The sequence below is a fragment of the Salvia splendens genome, unplaced genomic scaffold, assembly GCF_004379255.2.
Source record: "Salvia splendens isolate huo1 unplaced genomic scaffold, SspV2 ctg1002, whole genome shotgun sequence".
NCBI classification, from domain to species: domain Eukaryota; kingdom Viridiplantae; phylum Streptophyta; class Magnoliopsida; order Lamiales; family Lamiaceae; genus Salvia; species Salvia splendens.
Genome location: NW_024598540.1, coordinates 1 through 17809, shown reverse-complemented (window position 1 = coordinate 17809; position 17809 = coordinate 1). Strand labels below are relative to the sequence as shown.

At 35.1% G+C, this 17809-nt stretch overlaps 2 protein-coding genes and 2 pseudogenes across 2 annotated transcripts; all 4 read right to left on the bottom strand.

The window, feature by feature from the left end:
• Positions 1-365: 365 nt before the first annotated feature.
• LOC121788264 lies at positions 366-1325 on the bottom strand. Its single transcript, XM_042187008.1, has one exon. It carries the CDS (start codon positions 1323-1325, stop codon positions 366-368), a length of 960 nt encoding a protein of 319 aa, XP_042042942.1.
• A 1669-nt stretch (positions 1326-2994) lies between these two features.
• LOC121788263 lies at positions 2995-4011 on the bottom strand. Its single transcript, XM_042187007.1, has 3 exons — positions 3583-4011; positions 3353-3471; positions 2995-3268 (listed from the first exon to the last, which is right to left on the bottom strand). Exons 1-3 carry the CDS (start codon positions 4009-4011, stop codon positions 2995-2997), a joined length of 822 nt encoding a protein of 273 aa, XP_042042941.1.
• A 3113-nt stretch (positions 4012-7124) lies between these two features.
• On the bottom strand, positions 7125-10503 carry LOC121788262 (annotated as a pseudogene).
• Positions 10504-15138: 4635 nt separating this feature from the next.
• Positions 15139-16857, bottom strand: LOC121788261 (annotated as a pseudogene).
• Between the last annotated feature and the right edge of the window lie 952 nt (positions 16858-17809).

Sequence of the window (17809 nt, the reverse complement as noted above, 5' to 3'; positions counted from 1 at the left end):
TCACTAAGACCATGTTTATCAGCAACCCCCCAACCCAACCCAACCATCCACTTTTTCAATATTTAATTCATTTCTATCTCCTCCACATCATCTTCCACATCATTAATATTCATCCAACCCAACCACACATATTTTCATGGTTTATCAATGACCACCCAACCACACTATTATATATTATTTTTACATTATTTTTTAATACTATTATTATTACATGAAATACTTATTATTGTAAATTTTCAAAAAACGTAATAAATGACAAACTAAAAATTATAAAAATAAATAAATAAAAACATAAATTACATTCATTCAAATACGAAATTGAAAATACATAATTAGTGCTCATACATAAGATGAAAACTAGACATTCAATTGTAATTGCCAAATTTTGCCCATATATGCTCTACCAAATCGTTTAGCAGAGCTTTGTGATCTTCTTTGTTTTGAAGTTGGGCTTTATTTTTCATATAAGAAGCTAGACTCGCAATCGTATTCGTAGAATATACGAAATCATTATTCGCATCTCCATCTTCATTTTCACGACTACTTTGTCCAAGTCGATCTTGAATAAATTCTGTTGGATCACAGTAGTTCGAATACGTGCTTCTTTCGTCTTCCACTATCATATTGTGCAAGATTATGCAAGCAATCATTATTTTCCCCATAATATCACGATCCCAAATAAGACATGGACATTTGATAAAAGCAAAACGAGCTTGCAAAACACCAAAAGCTCGCTCAACATCTTTTCGCTCGGACTCTTGATGTTGAGCAAACAACTTGTGCTTCATCGTTTGTGGACCTGGGATAGATTTGACAAATGCCGCCCATTGAGGATATATGCCATCAGTGAGATAATATCCCATATTTTTTTCGTGGCCATTTACTATGTAATTGACCTTCGGTGCTCGACCTTCCAAAATATCATCAAACACAGGAGATTGATCAAGCACGTTAATATCATTTCTCAAACCTGGAGTTCCAAACAAAGCATGCCATATCCACAGATCTTGAGATGCTACTGCTTCCAAGATGATTGTCGGACTCCCGCTTCTTCCGGCATATTCTCCAGCCCATGAAGTGGGACAATTCTTCCATTCCCAATGCATGCAGTTAATACTACCCAACATGCCTGGAAACCCACGTTGTTCTCCAATATGCAGAAGTCTTGCCAAGTCTTCTTCGTTGGGCTTTCGCAAGTACTCCTCACCGAAGTTAGAAATTACACCTTCAACAAACTTGATGAGAGATTTGCGAATGAGTTGTGCACTCATTCTCAAATATTCGTCGTGCAAGTCGGCCGCTGCCCCGTAGGCCAACATTCTCATTGCTGCTGTACATTTCTGAATTGCAGCATACCAAGTCGACCAGTAGCATCACGCTTTTGCACAAAAAAGTTGTTGGTGTCGATGAGCTTATTCATTATTTTTTCGAACAAAGGTTTTCGCTTGCGATACCTTGTTCGGAAAAAATCTGGAGGATAGATTGGATCTTCAGCAAAGTACTGCTAGAAAATGGTATCATGACCCTCTTCGCGTTTCCTTTCAATGTATCTCCTTTTAGCTCTAGCCGTCTGGGTTGCAGGTGGTGAAGGCAAGGTTGTTGGCCAAATAGCTATATCCTCGATTAGTTTATCGAATTGCTGATTTTGTTCAACAATTTTTCTTCCCATTCATTGTCTTCAAGAAGATTGAAAGCTTTAAAATTAAAACTTGATGACATTTTTTAGGGAGAGTTGGATCAATAATTGTGAGAAGATTTGTGTGTAATTTTCTTGAAGCATATAGGTGAATATATATAGAAGCAATTTGTTGAGCATAGGATTCCACTACTACCATTTGTGAGCACATGACATAACTTTGGATTCCACCACCACCACTTGTGATATAAATGATTTGTCATGTAGTCATACTTTGATTTTCGTGATCACATGGGATGTCATTGGATTCCACCACCAACACTTGTGATAGAAATGACTTGTCATGTAGTCATACTTTGATTTTCGTGATCACATGAGTTGTCATTGGATTCCACCACCAAGATTTGTGATAGAAATGACTTGTCATGTAGTCATACTTTGATTTTTCGTGATCACATGGGATGTCATTGGATTCCACCACCAACACTTGTGATAGAAATGACTTGTCATGTAGTCATACTTTGATTTTCGTGATCACATGAGTTGTCATTGGATTCCACCACCAAGATTTGTGATAGAAATGACTTGTCATGTAGTCATACTTTGATTTTCGTGATCACATGGGATGTCATTGGATTCCACCACCAACACTTGTGATAGAAATGACTTGTCATGTAGTCATACTTTGATTTTCGTGATCACATGGGTTGTCATTGGATTCCACCACCAAGATTTGTGATAGAAATGACTTGTCATGTAGTCATACTTTGATTTTCGTGATCACATGGGATGTCATTGGATTCCACCACCAACACTTGTGATAGAAATGACTTGTCATGTAGTCATACTTTGATTTTCATGATCACATGGGTTGTCATTGGATTCTTCAACCACTTGTGAGCACAATTCATCTATTCATGCTTTAATTGAAGGTCTTATCACATAAAATGCAAGTTACATAAGCAACAGAAATTAAATATTACTCCCTCAGTCCCTGAAAATTTGTCACATATTTCATTTTTCGTCCGTCCCTAAAAATTTGTCACCTTTCACTTTTACCATTTTTGGTAGTGGACCCTACATTCCACTAACTCATTCACACTCACATTTTATTATAAAACTAATATATAAAAGTAGGACCCACATGCCACCAACTTTTTCAACCCACTTTCTATTACATTTATTAAAACCCGTGCCGGGTCAAATGGTGACGAATTTTGGGGGACGGAAGGAGTACATAATAAGCAACATAAATTAAAGATTACATAATAAGCAACAAAAATTGAAGATTACATAATAAGCAACAGAAGTTGAAATTACATACTAAGAAACATACATTGAAAACAGATAAACTACGATCACTTCCCAAACAATTCTGCAATGAGATTGCGTTTCAGATCTTCTTCTTTTGGAGTTAAGTCCCTCCTAGCCATCAATGGAGTAAGGATAGCTGCCTTGATGTTCCGTTCCTGAATATCACTAGCTGCTTTGATCTTCCGTTCCTGAATGTCACATTCCCTTTCACGTGTGACTCTCATTTCACGCAGTGATGCAGTGAAATCATTAGGAATTGTATATGATGGTGTTGCAACTTCTTCGCCTTTTCTTTTAGCCCTATCCTTAGCTTGATCTCTTCCAATAGGACGTTGCAATGTTGAAGAACGACTCTCAGGAGTGGAGTCGATTTGAGGTCCTCATTCCTCACTAGTCCTCGACCTTTTTGAGCTCCCACGACTTTCTTCAAGACTATCTTCATCTGGGCGGAAACGCGTTGAACCAGTGCTATTCAATTTCAATTCCCACTTGGGATTGAGTCTCATCACCTCCTCAAACACCTTATGGTGAGTAAATCTGCTCTTACCATACAGTTGTTGAGCGGCTTTCTCAATGTCCTCTTTAGACTAGTCACTCGTAGCTCGATCATGCGCTTTTTTGTTTGCACCAACCCATTTTGAGACATTTGCGTTGAGTAGTTTGTAGCGCTGTTTCAATGACTCCAAACTTCTTTCTTCACCAATTCCTGGATTTTCTTTTCTTGTCTGCTTATATAGAAACAGAACATTTTGCCATAGATGGTTACTAGTTTGGTTGGTGCCAACAACTGCATTCGTGCTCACGAAACACCAAGCAGACATTAATGTCATGTCTTCTTGCTCACTCCAACCATGTGGGGTGTTTACAACACTCTTGGTTTGTGATATGGTTTGGCTTGAATGTTGATTTTGAAATGAACTTTGAAATTGCTCAGAATTCGAAAAATCATCAAAGCTAGGGAAATAATCTTGAGAAGGGTTAACATTTTGGGAAGGGTTGAAGTCTTGGGAAGGGTTGAAGTTTTGAGAATCGGAGAATATATTATTCTCATCATCCTCCATAGCTAGCAACAAGGGAAACTAAAAATGAAATTCTACTAAACAATAAGGATTATAGGAGGAGAAAATATGATATTTTTTTGTGTGCAAAACTATAGCAAATGTGGTCTCTATTTATAGAGGAAGAAAAATTATGAATTTTAGTATAAATTTTATAATTTTTTAATATAATATATTAAAGATATATTAATTATTAAAAATAATAATATCAACTAATGAAATTGTATCATTTGGCACAATCTCATTGGCTGATATTATTAAATGAGAAGAGAGACCGAAGGTCGGTTTGAGGAGAGAAGGAGTGGGTCGAGGAGAGTGAGAGAATATGTATTGCATTTATTTTATTTTTTTAATTAAGTTTCTGACGTGGAGGTCGACTCAAAGCAACGATAAACATGGTCTAATACCTTTATACTCAGTCCCACGTGCATTTCTAAATACGCAGGTTGAATAATAAAATGATAGAGTTAAGTGTAACAGATGGAAATTTTAAAAATCAAAAGACTCAAGGATGTGCATGGCTTCATTTGTTTCGCTGTGCATTTCAAAGAGATTTTTTCTTTTATAATTTATGACTCTGATATCTTGAAATTTGTACGAACTAATACCAGTCTTTTTCATACCTTTGAAATTTGAGATGTCCTGAAGTAAGAGCATCTCCAATAACCGGCGTCACCACCGCGACGCCGATTTTTCGCCCACGCCGGTTTGACGCCGAACCATTGGAACCGGCGTGGGCGAAATCGGCGCCAAAATCGGCGTCGCCATGCCGATTCCCGCGCTGACGCCGGTTCCGACGCCGATCCTCACGGGCGCCATTGTGCGTCCCGGATCGGCACCAAATCGGCGTCAAATTTTTAATTTTTTTTAATTCGAATTTTAAAATTCAAATTTAAAAAAAAATTAAAAATACTATTTATTTATGAAAATTGTTTTTAATATTTAAAAACAATTTTTACAAATAAATTTATACAAGAAATTCGTAATAGCCCATATATATTTAATGGGCTTGCGAATTATGAAACCATTCTAGGTTGTCTCTCTTTCATAGAGACATCCTTGAATGTTTTATGTTCCACATTCGATGTGGGACAAAAACCACTCTAGGTAGTCTCTCTTTTATAGAGACATCCTTGAATGTTTTATGTTTCACATTCGATGTGGGACAAAAATCATTCTATGTTGTCTCTCTTTTATAGAGATATCCTTGAATGTTTTATGTTCCACATTCGATGTGGGACAAAAATCATTCTAGGTTGTCTCTCTTTTATAGAGACATCCTTGAATGTTTTATGTTTCACATTCGATGTGGGACAAAAATCATTCTAGGTTGTCTCTCTTTTATAGAGACATCCTTAAATGTTTTATGTTTCACATTCGATGTGGGACAAAAATCATTCTAGGTTGTCTCTCTTTTATAGAGACATCCTTGAATGTTTTATGTTTCACATTCGATGTGGGACAAAATTCATTCTAGGTTGTCTCTCTTTTATAGAGACATCCTTGAATGTTTTATGTTCCACATTCGATGTGGGACAAAAACCACTCTAGGTAGTCTCTCTTTTATAGAGACATCCTTGAATGTTTTATGTTTCACATTCGATGTGGGACAAAAATCGTTCTAGGTTGTCTCTCTTTTATAGAGATATCCTTGAATGTTTTATGTTCCACATTCGATGTGGGACAAAAATCATTCTAGGTTGTCTCTCTTTTATAGAGACATCCTTGAATGTTTTATGTTTCACATTCGATGTGGGACAAAAATTATTCTAGGTTGTCTCTCTTTTATAGAGACATCCTTGAATGTTTTATGTTTCACATTCGATGTGGGACAAAAATCATTCTAGGTTGTCTCTCTTTTATAGAGACATCCTTGAATGTTTTATGTTTCACATTCGATGTGGGACAAAAATCATTCTAGGTTGTCTCTCTTTTATAGAGATATCTTTGAATGTTTTATGTTCCACATTCGATGTGGGAAAAAAATCATTCTAGGTTGTCTCTCTTTTATAGAGATATCCTTGAATGTTTTATGTTGCACTTTTTAATTTTTGTACTTTTTTTAAATTATTGTACTTTTTTTTAAAATTAATGTACTTTCTAAATTTTAATAGTATTATTCGAATTTCCCGTATTTGTCTCGTAAATTAAATTCCGTATGTTGATACGATTGTAAATTAAATTATATAATTGTTATTAGTGATGTGGATAGGTAGTGTGAAGGCTATGTGAGGGCTATTTGATGTCCAGTTGATGTGGCAAGCTGATGTGGCAGGAGAATTGTAGTGCTGATGATGTGGCAGTGTGAAGGCTATTTGATGGCTATTTGACGGCCGTGCTTATTGGAGATGCTCTAAGTGAAACAGTCGTGTGATGTTCTTACTTTTTTGATTTATTTGTTAAAATATTTAAGTGTGTTGTTTTTGCGTGAAAGGCTTTGTGTAGAATCATACCTCGTTGTGGGTTGTGATATCTCTATTGAATATCATTTTGTCCCATTAAAAATGAAAAATTTTCTGTTTTTAGACTGTCCTATTAAATATAAAATATTTCTTAAAATGGTAATTACACCATCTCTAATTTTTTATGTCTTTCACTTTACTATCTTTTCATTAACTTACAAAATAATACTCTCTTACGTGAGTCTTGATGATTGAATATATCATATTCTAAGTATTTTCGGTCAACTTTCATAAAATTTACAATTACATTCGATGTTTGATCTTGTTTCCCCTATCCACCCCTCCTCTTCTTACACCCTTATGATTGTGCTATCCTTTATCAAATAATTTTTTTTGTGAGTAGTTATATTCCCTTCGTCTTATAAAAGATCATGTCTCACTTTCGTATTATATCTTCTTCCTTCATTTAAATCTTCTAAAATTCTATATTATTCCATAAGCGTGGCATCTTTTGTATAAGAAGGAGGAGTATAATTTAATTGGCAGCTAATATCATATGTTTTTCCAACCTGGATTTTCCATCGATACGTGATTTGGTGAGTTGCGACTCCACGTACTCTTCGTACTTCATTGCATAAAACTTTGGTCCCCCATCTTTCTCTGCCAGCACAATCGAGATTCTATCTGCCTTTTCATTCAACACTGCTATGTGTTTCAAACTCTTACACCCCCGTTGATGAATATCTATACAAACAAAACAAACACATAATTAGAATCATATTAATTGAGTAGTCCTACAACTCTCTCCGTTTTGCGGTAGTTGAGTCATTTCATTTTCTGCACTCGTTTTGGAAAAATGATAATAAATAGTTAAAGTGGAGAAAATGTGAAGTAAGAGAGGGAATAATGTAGATAAGACTCTTATTTACCTTATTTTGTCACATCCTTTACTTTACCTTCATTTTTAACTATTTATTATCATTTTTTCAAAACGAGAGCAGAAAAATGAAATGACTCAACTACCGCGGAACGGAGGTAGTATTTAATTTAAATATACCTCAAGTTGGTCAGCTACATTAACCAAAATAGAATTCTTAGGAGAATCGACATTGAACCACTTCCCGTCGTGCTCAATTTGAAGAGACCTCCATCTGTGTGCGGCGGAAGGCCGATGGCTTGATCCTGCTGAGGGCAACGTGGATAGTAATTTGTCGCAAGTAATTGAAAACTCGACTCCATCTTCAATATTTCATCCACGTAACAACGTTGCTTCAGTTCTAGGGCTTCGATTAGCTTCCTAGCTAATACTCTTATCATTTGGGTATATTTCTGCACCACATCCCTATCAACATATATAACACCATTAATATGATTTCCAAAATTTCACAATATTTAACCAATTTTATTTTTGGACAAATACGCCATTTGTCTCTATTTGGGTGTGTTATACTCCCTCGGTTCACCCCATTTTGACTAGACACGGATTTTACGAAATTGTTTGACTTTGTAAAATGGAAAATTAAGATAGTGGAATGTGGATTACACTTTTATATACTTCCTCCATAAATTGGTAAAGTAGGAGAGATGAAGAGAAAAAGTAGGTAAAATATGAGAAATAGGAGTAAAAGTAAGAGAAAATGAAAAAAGTAGGTAAAGTGGAAGAAAAAGTTTTCATTTTTGAAATAAGACTATTTTTCATGGACATCCAAAATGGCAAAATGAGACTATTTAGTTGAATGATTGGTCCACTTACCTGAAATGAAATAAAGTAAATGAGCTTTTAAATCGCGGACAATCCAAAATAGCAAAATGGAACTATAAATCACGGCCGAAGGGAGTACTATCATACCACTTTTTCCATTTCTAGTCGTCTACCCAAATTAGTTCATGGAGTATTTATTTTTGATAAGTTTTCTATCTCTATATGTCATACTACCTCCGTCCCATAAAAATATGTATTATGGATGTGACATGGGAATTAAGACAAAATTGATAAAGTATAAGAGATGAGGAGAATGGTATGGTAAAGTAAGAGAAATGAGGAGAATTGTAGTTAAAGTAATGTTAGTGGATTGTGGGACCTACCTTATTAAATTAATATAACTTTCCAAAAAAAGAAAAGAACATATTTTTGTGGAACGGACGAAAATGGAAAGTTTACATATTTTTATGGGATGGATGGAGTATTTTTCAGGAATACCCCCCTCCGTGGCCAAAGAATTTGAATTTTGGGTTCGCCATAGGTTTTAATGCAAAAATGGTAAAGTAAGAGAGATAAAGAGAGAAATTAATTAAAGTATTGTTAGTGAGGAATTGGTCAGAAAGAAGAGAGTTTCCAAAATTGGGAAGTGCATATTCTTGTGGGACGGACTAAAAGGAAAGAGTATATATTCTTATGGGACGGATGGAGTAATATATCATCCAGCTTTTCTATCATCTTCCTTTTTACTGTATTAATATTGTATCAAAGCTTGTACTATCATCCATTATGTGTACAGTAATTTGTCGTAATGGTTTAGGGTGAAATATATATACCTCAAGAGTTGAGGTTGGTTAGGACAATGGAAGTTGGGATGGACATAGAGCTTAAGGTGTTCCCTCCATAATGTAAAGCTTTGGTTTGAAGTGTTGGAGACGTTGAAATTTCCACATTCGATAGGATCTGAGGCACTCTTGGTTTCATATTGCTTCTTCTCCGAATCAGGCAATTTGAAAAATTCTATCATTTCCCTAAACATTTCACTCTATCAATCTCTCTGGCACCCCATGATTCACATAGAAACACAGTCGTTTGAAAAATTAGTGGTAATTATTTAGTAAACCAGAAACAACAATATTACTCTTTCCGTCCCACTACAGGTGAGACGTTTCATTTGGCACAAAATTTAAAAAAATGATGTTTAAGTTAATTAAGTGGAGATATAATAAAATCAGAGATAGGAATTGTTTTACATTTTGCCAACAAAATAAAACACTCATTTTGGGTGAGTTTCAAAATGGAATATGAGTCGTTTATGGTGAGACGGAGGAAGTATTATATAGTATCAATCTTACGATGAAGAAACTCCAATCCTGACATGCTGTGGCGATGAAGAAAATGATGAGGATCGCCGCCAACAATGGCTGAGAAATCGATGATGGGGATTGAATCAGTAGTGAAAGCCGTGTGGTCATTGGGGAAGTTGAATTTGGAAGGGATGGCTTTCAAGATGGATGAATCTTATTACAATTTTAGTTTGTGAATTGAGTACGAGTGTGGCGGCTGAGGAGGATTTTGGACAGGGGATTAACGTGTAACCATGTTTTTTGGAGTGATTGATTGCCAATTCATTGTTGATTGACCAAAATTTGAATGCAGATTGGCGTGAAGAGTAGAACAAATTGAAAAAAAATTCGCTTCAAGAATTAATTTAGTCTCTTTTTTTTTGTAACAAGCCCAATATTTGAAATTTGAAGTTAATTTGTCTATGCTCAAAACTTGTACCCAAATTAATTGGGCTTTAATATTTTTTATTCAATTGGCCTACCTTGTAAAAATATTAACTTATTATGCTCCACGGAAATGAGTTGATTAAATAATCTTTAATCATAAAGATTATCGGATTAAAATTTGTAACTTCCATATTACGAACTCGAACTAGTACAAGAATTAAATAGTGTCTTGGTGTTCTTCCAAGCACTTAAAGATCAATTTAATTTTATTCGTTCGAGCATATAAAGATATTAATACTTCAATAGAGATATTACGATCCACGACGAGGTATGATTTAACACAAAGCCTTTCACACGCAAAAACAATGTACTTAAATATTTTAACAAAGAAATCACACTTAAATATTTTAACAAAGAAATCACAAAAGTAAGAACATCACACTACTGTTTCACTTAATTCAAGACATCTTAAAATTTCAAAGGTACAAAAAAGACGATCACTACAGGTGCATAGTTGATGATTCTTGGTTTCATCTCTCTGACCTTTGTATTCAGCGAATACAACATTGTTGAAATATGCATACCACACAATGTTGCTGATATCATGCTTCTTTGTAAAGAAGTTAAATGTCGGTCGGAACTCGGCGGACCGTGGACCCATGCCGGAAATCACCTATCGTAACTTCTATGTAGGCACAAATTTCGAGATGGAACGTTGGCTTCTAATCGATCGCCGAATTGATCGGAGGCCACTGACTTCATCTCAACGGACCACTGGTCGGGTCCATTTCCTCCAAGGTGGAAAAGAGAGCACTACTAGAGTATATCTTGTCTTGCAAAAAGAGGATTCATCGACTTAGTTTCTGGTTTTAGTTCAACTTGATCAGTTTTTTCATGTCTATTCAGCTTGATCAGTTTTTTCATTTCTGTTTAGCTTGATGAACCAAAATAGAAAAACGGGACTCCTATTCGCGGACGAACCAAAATAGAAAAATGGGACTCCTATTCGCGAATGGAGGGAGTACTAGTTATATAAATGTTTAAGACTTTATGGCACTACAAAAATCAGAATTATAAATTATTCCCTCCGTCCCATAATAAATGGCATAGTTGGAGAATGGCAAGTGATTTTAGGTGTTGTTGTTTTGGGTGTTAGGTGGAGAGAGAAATTAGTATATTTATATTAATGTGAGAAAGAACTTTTTCCAAAATAGGAAATGTCATATTTTTTGTGGGACAAACTAAAAAGGAAAGTGTGACATCTATTATAAGACAGAGAGAGTATATAATGTCAGGAACTATGAATTTTATACTACATTTATCCATAAAAAATAGACTAATTTTTCCATTTTGGGTCGTCCACCAAAATTAGATCAATTCTTAATATGAAAAATTTTAAACAAATACAAACCTTACACATCATTTTAAATATGGACCTCACAATCCACTAACACTATTTCCACTACATTTTCTTCCCTCTCTCTAACTTTACCAATCTGTGTCATTTACAATTTTATCTATTTTTTGGCAACACGGAGCTGTGGTGACCTTGAGGTCACAGGTTCAAACCCGCCACCCGCTGGGAGATTTTCGGTCTTATAATCCACAAATCCGATCAAACAGGATTAGAGATTAGTCGAATTCCGAAAAAATATGAGAGTTATGAAATTCATGTTAGGGTTTGTATACTAGAAATCATCATTCGAGTGATTGAATACTGTAAAACTCTAATTATTATTTTCCAATGAATGCAACAGATTATTTTTGTCATAATGTTGTTACGTTTTACATTTAATGGGTGTTTATTGCATATTTAAATGTATAAACAAACGTAACAAAGTCTAAGTCTTTGTTTTAGTACACCGGTTGTGGGCGTCGTCCAATTTAAGGTAACACGGTCAGTTCTAAACAAAGAAAAATAAGAATTTCACAACTTAGATAGGCCTAGACTACCTATCGTGAAAGGTTGCAATGTGATTATTTCTAAGCCTTATTGAAAAAAGATGACGTTGGTGTGGTATAACACTGAATTGGATCTAAACAGCAAGACGAGTCTTTATTTCTAAGCCTTATTTCTTAACCAATGTATGTTAGCATTGAGCATACGATATTGAGTATCTACTACTTTGACTTACCAATAGGTGCGGGTTTTTCGTCACCCAACGATCCTGGTATATTGGGTAGTGGCGATCAATATCAAGCGGTGCTAGGATTGCTATTATGTTGAATCGTGCGCGAGGTGAGTCTCGTTTGATAACATCCACAAGAGGAGATCGAAACAAGGTTTTACTATTCGGAACCTAGCTAGTTGGAGTTTGATTACTCTATGAATAATAAATAAGATTTTCTTACTAAGTACACTCTTGGAGATTAAAATATGTTAATTAATTAAGTCCATAGCAGACATTGATTAACTAATGGATGTTTCTGTCTTAAGCGCGGGAAATAAATTACACACACAAAAAGGAAACCCGAAATACTTGTAATTTCGGATTTGGAAAGACAATGCAATATTACTTCTGTAGTGACTGCTTGTAATATTCCAATATAAACTTGTATTAAATTGTAGGTTCAATTTAATTAGTAAAAAGCTAATTAGGTGAGGCCATATCCAAATTCTTCCTTAGATCCCTGACTGAGCCCAATATGTGACTTAATATAAATAGGAGAATAAAAGAGACAGAAAACACACTTGTGCATACACAAAATTTTCGTCCCCCTCATCCTAGAGAGTGAAACGAAATTTGCTCTCCTTCCGTGAGCAGAATTCTGTCTTCTTTATTTAAGTCCTAGTACACTGGTGAGATTTGCCCACACAAATATCAGTTTACAGTCCGGGACACCAGTCAGAAGATCCGAGGTCGAGTACTCAAGATCTTCACGTGGAGAAGACGCAAGCCATCTTCGATTCTTAAGTGAATCAACGAGGTAAATTGGCTAACTCCGTAGCAAGCATGTTTTAGGGATTATTTGTGCTAAAGCATGTTTAAAATTCAAGTTATGAGCATGATACATGTGATAATTACGCGAATAGAGTTTATCTAAGTAATCTGCTAAATAGATCAGTTTTATGTGATCCGTTAGAAACTCACGCTTCCGCTGCCAACCCCTTCAATTCAACCATACTTTTTTTTCCTATTTTAACTGAAATAAAAATCTAAGAGTGTCCACTATAGTATAGGCGTGCCGGCCGACCCGGCGGGGGCGAAGGCAGGGCAGTCTATAGTGGGCGGGACGTCCGCCCCGAAGCGGACAAAAAAAAGGGGCGGAAGGCCTTCCGCCAATAAATGTGCGAGGACGCGCCGGCCTATAATGGGGGCGGTTTGCGGCGGGGCGTACGATTTTTATTTTTTGTTTTTTTAAATTCAATTTAATTTACCTATAAATACACCACATTTCACTCATTATTTTTACACCATTCCAATTCTTCATTCATACTTTCTCTCACTAAAATTTGTGGATTCCATTGGTATTTAAAATGGACGATTTGTGGAACGAGACGTGGAATTCTTTGATTCAACGTTTCACTGAATATTTGATCCAACGTTTCACTGATATGCGCAGGAGCACAGCACATACCGCACTCCAGGCCGATTTGATTGAAGAAGTTTGGGCACGTAGGGGAGGTGGCGGCGCAGTGTGAACACCATCGTGATGTTCAATAGATTAATATTTCATTGTATAATTTTTACAATACTTAATACGACGAAAATGTAGTGTTTAATTTTAATTTCTTCACTTATAGCCGTTTTTTTCTAATTGCTTATAGTCCGATAATTTTCATTATAATTGAATTAAAATAAACGAAAAAAAAAATTGAGGCTATTGGAAGTGTCCGCCTATAGTGACGGAAACCTTTTTTTTGGGTGCTGAAAAAAAAACTGGGGTTGTGGACAAAAAAAGGGCGGGGCTATTGAAGTGGTCCGTCTTACAGTCGACAATCTAACTACGACTTCGACACTCTAACTACGACCCATAGAAGCCTAGCAGGTGAGATTATTGAGCTATCAGTTGATAGACTTATCAAATTTCTGGTTTGAAATAATGGACATGGGACCACAATTGTTACTACTCCTACAGTCCTACTTTTAAGCAGCCTAGCAGGTGAGATTATTGAGCTATCAGTTGATAGACTATCAAATTTCTGGTTTGAAAGAATGGACATGGGACCTCAATTGTTACCACTCCTACTTTTAATGTAAATCGGAACTTTATTGACAGTTCAAGTTATTACTCCTGTTTGAAAAATTAAAATATAACCAAATAGCTATTTTAAAACTTTGCAATATTCAAATTAGACACTTTAATATACATTCATTTTGGTAGCTATTTTTCTTAATTAGTCTGTTTATGCCAAAGAAAATAGATATATATTGGCCACTTCACTCTGCGGTTTTTATAGAACAAAAAAAAATGAATAATGTCATTGGACTTAACCTCTGTCAGCTAATATCGGGATAATTACGTCATACATATAAAATATTTTATCAATGTTTTAAAATGCTACAAAAATTTTAGATTAATATGAATCATACAATAGTTTCATAAGAGTTTAAAATTATACATTTCTGTGAAATTCTTAAATGTTCAAAGCTCCATTAAGATATGTATCACCACACTCCAATATATTTTAATGTTCAAAGCTCCATTAATACATCTATGTATCACAATACTTGATTAATATGCAATATGCATATTAATATTTAAGTGTGATCACAGCTCCTTCATGAGAAGACTTTGAAACCCAATCTTAAAAACAGCAATAAACAATCAAACTTGTATTTATTTAACCAGCTGCACTTGATTTTTGAAGTCTACAAAATAAACAAAAAGCCAAAATTTTGAGTTGAATATTCTTAAACTTTGGAACTCTTCAATCAAAACTATGAATCAAAATTCCACAATTAATAAACATTCAGAAGTATAAAACACTTGAACCAACCACAAAATTTATCCCCATGCACTAGTTACCAATTATTGAAAGCGGAGAAAATTTTATGCAAAAATCATTGAATGCTAGTTTCAAAACATTTGTTTACCAGTTTTCCAGAGAGAGAAGTTATCTGATTTTTTGGGGCGATCATTAGAGAAAAGCTAGGTAATTGTCTGTTCATCTTCTTGAAGGTAAGTTCTATTTCTTTTACTAATGATATGTTGGATGATTTTGTATGATTCATGCATGCTAACTAAAAGTTTTTGTATCAAATTGAAACATATGTGAAATTTTGTATTATATGTATAGTGTAATTATCCCGCGAATATCAGAATAATAAAACCATTGACCACTCAAAGGATATGATATTAATGAAAAGACATATATCATATATAATCAACTCAAGTACAAAACAGAAGTCGAGTATAATGGTGATATAGATCAACATTAAACTGAAATTATTGGACGAATCATGGAGTATTATAATTTAATTGGCAGGGAAAATGATTTGTTGTTCCAAAATGGATTTCCCACCGATACGTGATTTGGTGAGCTGCGACTCCACATACTCTTCATACTTCATTGCACGATACTTTGCTCGCCCATCTTTCTCCACCAGCGCAGCCCGCCGATCGACACCGCCTCCCCTGAGGGACCATTCGCCACCACGATCGAGATTCTATCTTTCTCCTCATTCACCACTGCTCTGTGTTTCACACTCTTGCACCTTCCATTGGTGAATATCTATACATACAAAAACAATGTGAATTGCCTAATGAAAATTTTCAATGAAGAATTGAGTGATATATTTAATTATACCTCAAGTTGGTCAGCTGCATTGACCAAAATAGAATTCTTAGGAGAATCAGCGTTGAACCACTTTCCGTCGTGCTCAATTTGAAGACCGGCGACGCCGTTATGTATGAGAAAAGTGAACAAACCATGATCCGTATGCGGCGGAATGCCGATGGCTTGATCCGGCTGAGGGCAACGCGGATAGTAATTTGTCGCAAATAATTGAAAACTCGATTCCATCTTCAATATTTCATCCACGTAACGACGTTGATTCAGTTCTAGGGCTTCGCATACAGCTTCGATTAGCTTCCTAGTTAATACTCTTATCATTTGGGTGTATTCCTGCACCACATCCCTACCAAGATATATAACACCATTAATATAAATTCCAAACTTTCATTTTTCTATTTTTCGAGATCCACCAAAATTAGTCACTATTTATTTTCGATAACCTTTTCTCTTTGATAAAGTGAGTCTCATTTTCATTAACTATATTTTTACCACTTTATTGTTTACCTCAAGAGTTGAGGTTGGTGAGGACAATGGAAGTCGGGATGGACGTAGAGCTTCAGGTATTCCCTCCATAATGTAAAGCTTTGGTTTGAAGTGTTGGCGACGTTGAAATTTCCACATTTGATCGGATCTGAAGCACTCTTGGCTTCATACTGCTGCTTCTCCGAATCAGCCAAACTGAAAAATTCTACCATTTCCCTAAACATTTCACTCATCAATCTCTCTGGCACCCCATGATTCACAAGCTGCACGGTACATGCATGCGCTGAAGTTAGAATCTATATAAAGGTGTGATATGTTGTTAACTCATCAACGCAATGTATTGAAATATCAACATAAACTTTGTTGATATTTTAATACACTGTGTTGATATTGATATTTAAAATGTCAACCCAAATTTGTGTTGACATTGTAATGTGATCGTGACGATATTTTTAATACACTGCGTTGATGAGTTAGTAAGTTATCAATTTAAGAAAAGTTAGCATTATAACACACACCAATATGTTACTACGAAGAAATCAACAATAATATTTAAGTAATAGTATCAATCTTACAATGAAGAAACCCCAATCCTGACATGCTGTGGCGAGGTGGTGGACAGCTTTGGAGCGTTGATGAGGATCGCAGCCAACAAGGGCTGAGAAATCGATGGTGGGGAGTGAATCAGAAGTGAATGCGGTGCGGTCATTGGTGAGGTTGAATTTGGAAGGGACGGCTTTCAAAGGAAGAATCTGATAATAATTTCAGAGGGGAATCAAATTCAAAGGCATAAATGAATCAGACTCAGATGCCATTCTCTCTTCGCTTCTATTATGCTCAAGTGTTGGACGTGAAGTAACTATATATAAAGAGCTATAGAGAGCTAAGTAGCTAGTCAACACATGTCAAGATGTAATTGGGTAGTACATAAATCAGACAATGCAGTATATATTTTTCAACTCATATTAATGGAATTAAGTTGTATCTCGGTCTTCGTTTCCAAGCCGTCCATATAGAAAATTAAATATTTTTTCCGTTTCCTATAAATGGAGACTTTTGATATAATATATATTTAATATGAAGTTGATGAAATAAAAAAAAATTGAGAAAAATAATTAAAATACTACTCCGTCCGTTCCTTGCTACAAGAGACATTTTTTCCGGCATGAATTTAAGAAAATTGAGTTTTATTAGTAAATTGGAGAGTGAATAAAGTAAAAGATGAAACATGGTAGAGAGAGCGAATGCCAAAAAGAAAAATGATTCAGTTATCTTCGGACGTCCCAAAATAGAATGTGAATCATTACCAAGGACAGATGGAGTATTAATGGATCCACTTTATTATTAGTGTAATGTATAGTGAAAAGATTTCTAAAAACGGTGAATTTGATTAATTTTGTGAAACGAATTAAATAGCAAAATGAAATTACTACTTTTTGGTACGAAGGAAATATAATATTTTAATAGATTGGTACTAGCACAGAAATTGATTATGCATACTACTCCATTCGCCCCTTACAAATATGAACTTTTGAAGGGCATATGTTTTAATACACAATTAATACATTAAAAGGAGAAAGAGAAAGAAAATGGACATAGTAGTGTTAGTATATAATTGGATTCACATTATTTCTAATACTTAGTTGAACTAATTTAGAAAGTTCATAATTTAAAAGACGGACTAAAACGGAAATAGTTCATATTTTTCAGGGATAGGAAAGTATATATATGATAAAAACTTAAT

What these genes read in the sequence shown, in the direction of transcription:
- LOC121788264 (XM_042187008.1), bottom strand. Translation starts at nt 1,325, where the DNA reads ATGAGAATGTTGGCCTACGGGGCAGCGGCCGACTTGCACGACGAATAT.
- LOC121788263 (XM_042187007.1), bottom strand. Translation starts at nt 4,011, where the DNA reads ATGGAGGATGATGAGAATAATATATTCTCCGATTCTCAAAACTTCAAC. An exon ending in ACGCAAATGTCTCAAAATGG is followed by an intron (nt 3,472 to 3,582) that starts GTTGGTGCAAAC and finishes ACTCACCATAAG; the next exon opens with GTGTTTGAGGAGGTGATGAG. An exon ending in AGTCGTGGGAGCTCAAAAAG is followed by an intron (nt 3,269 to 3,352) that starts GTCGAGGACTAG and finishes TCCTATTGGAAG; the next exon opens with AGATCAAGCTAAGGATAGGG.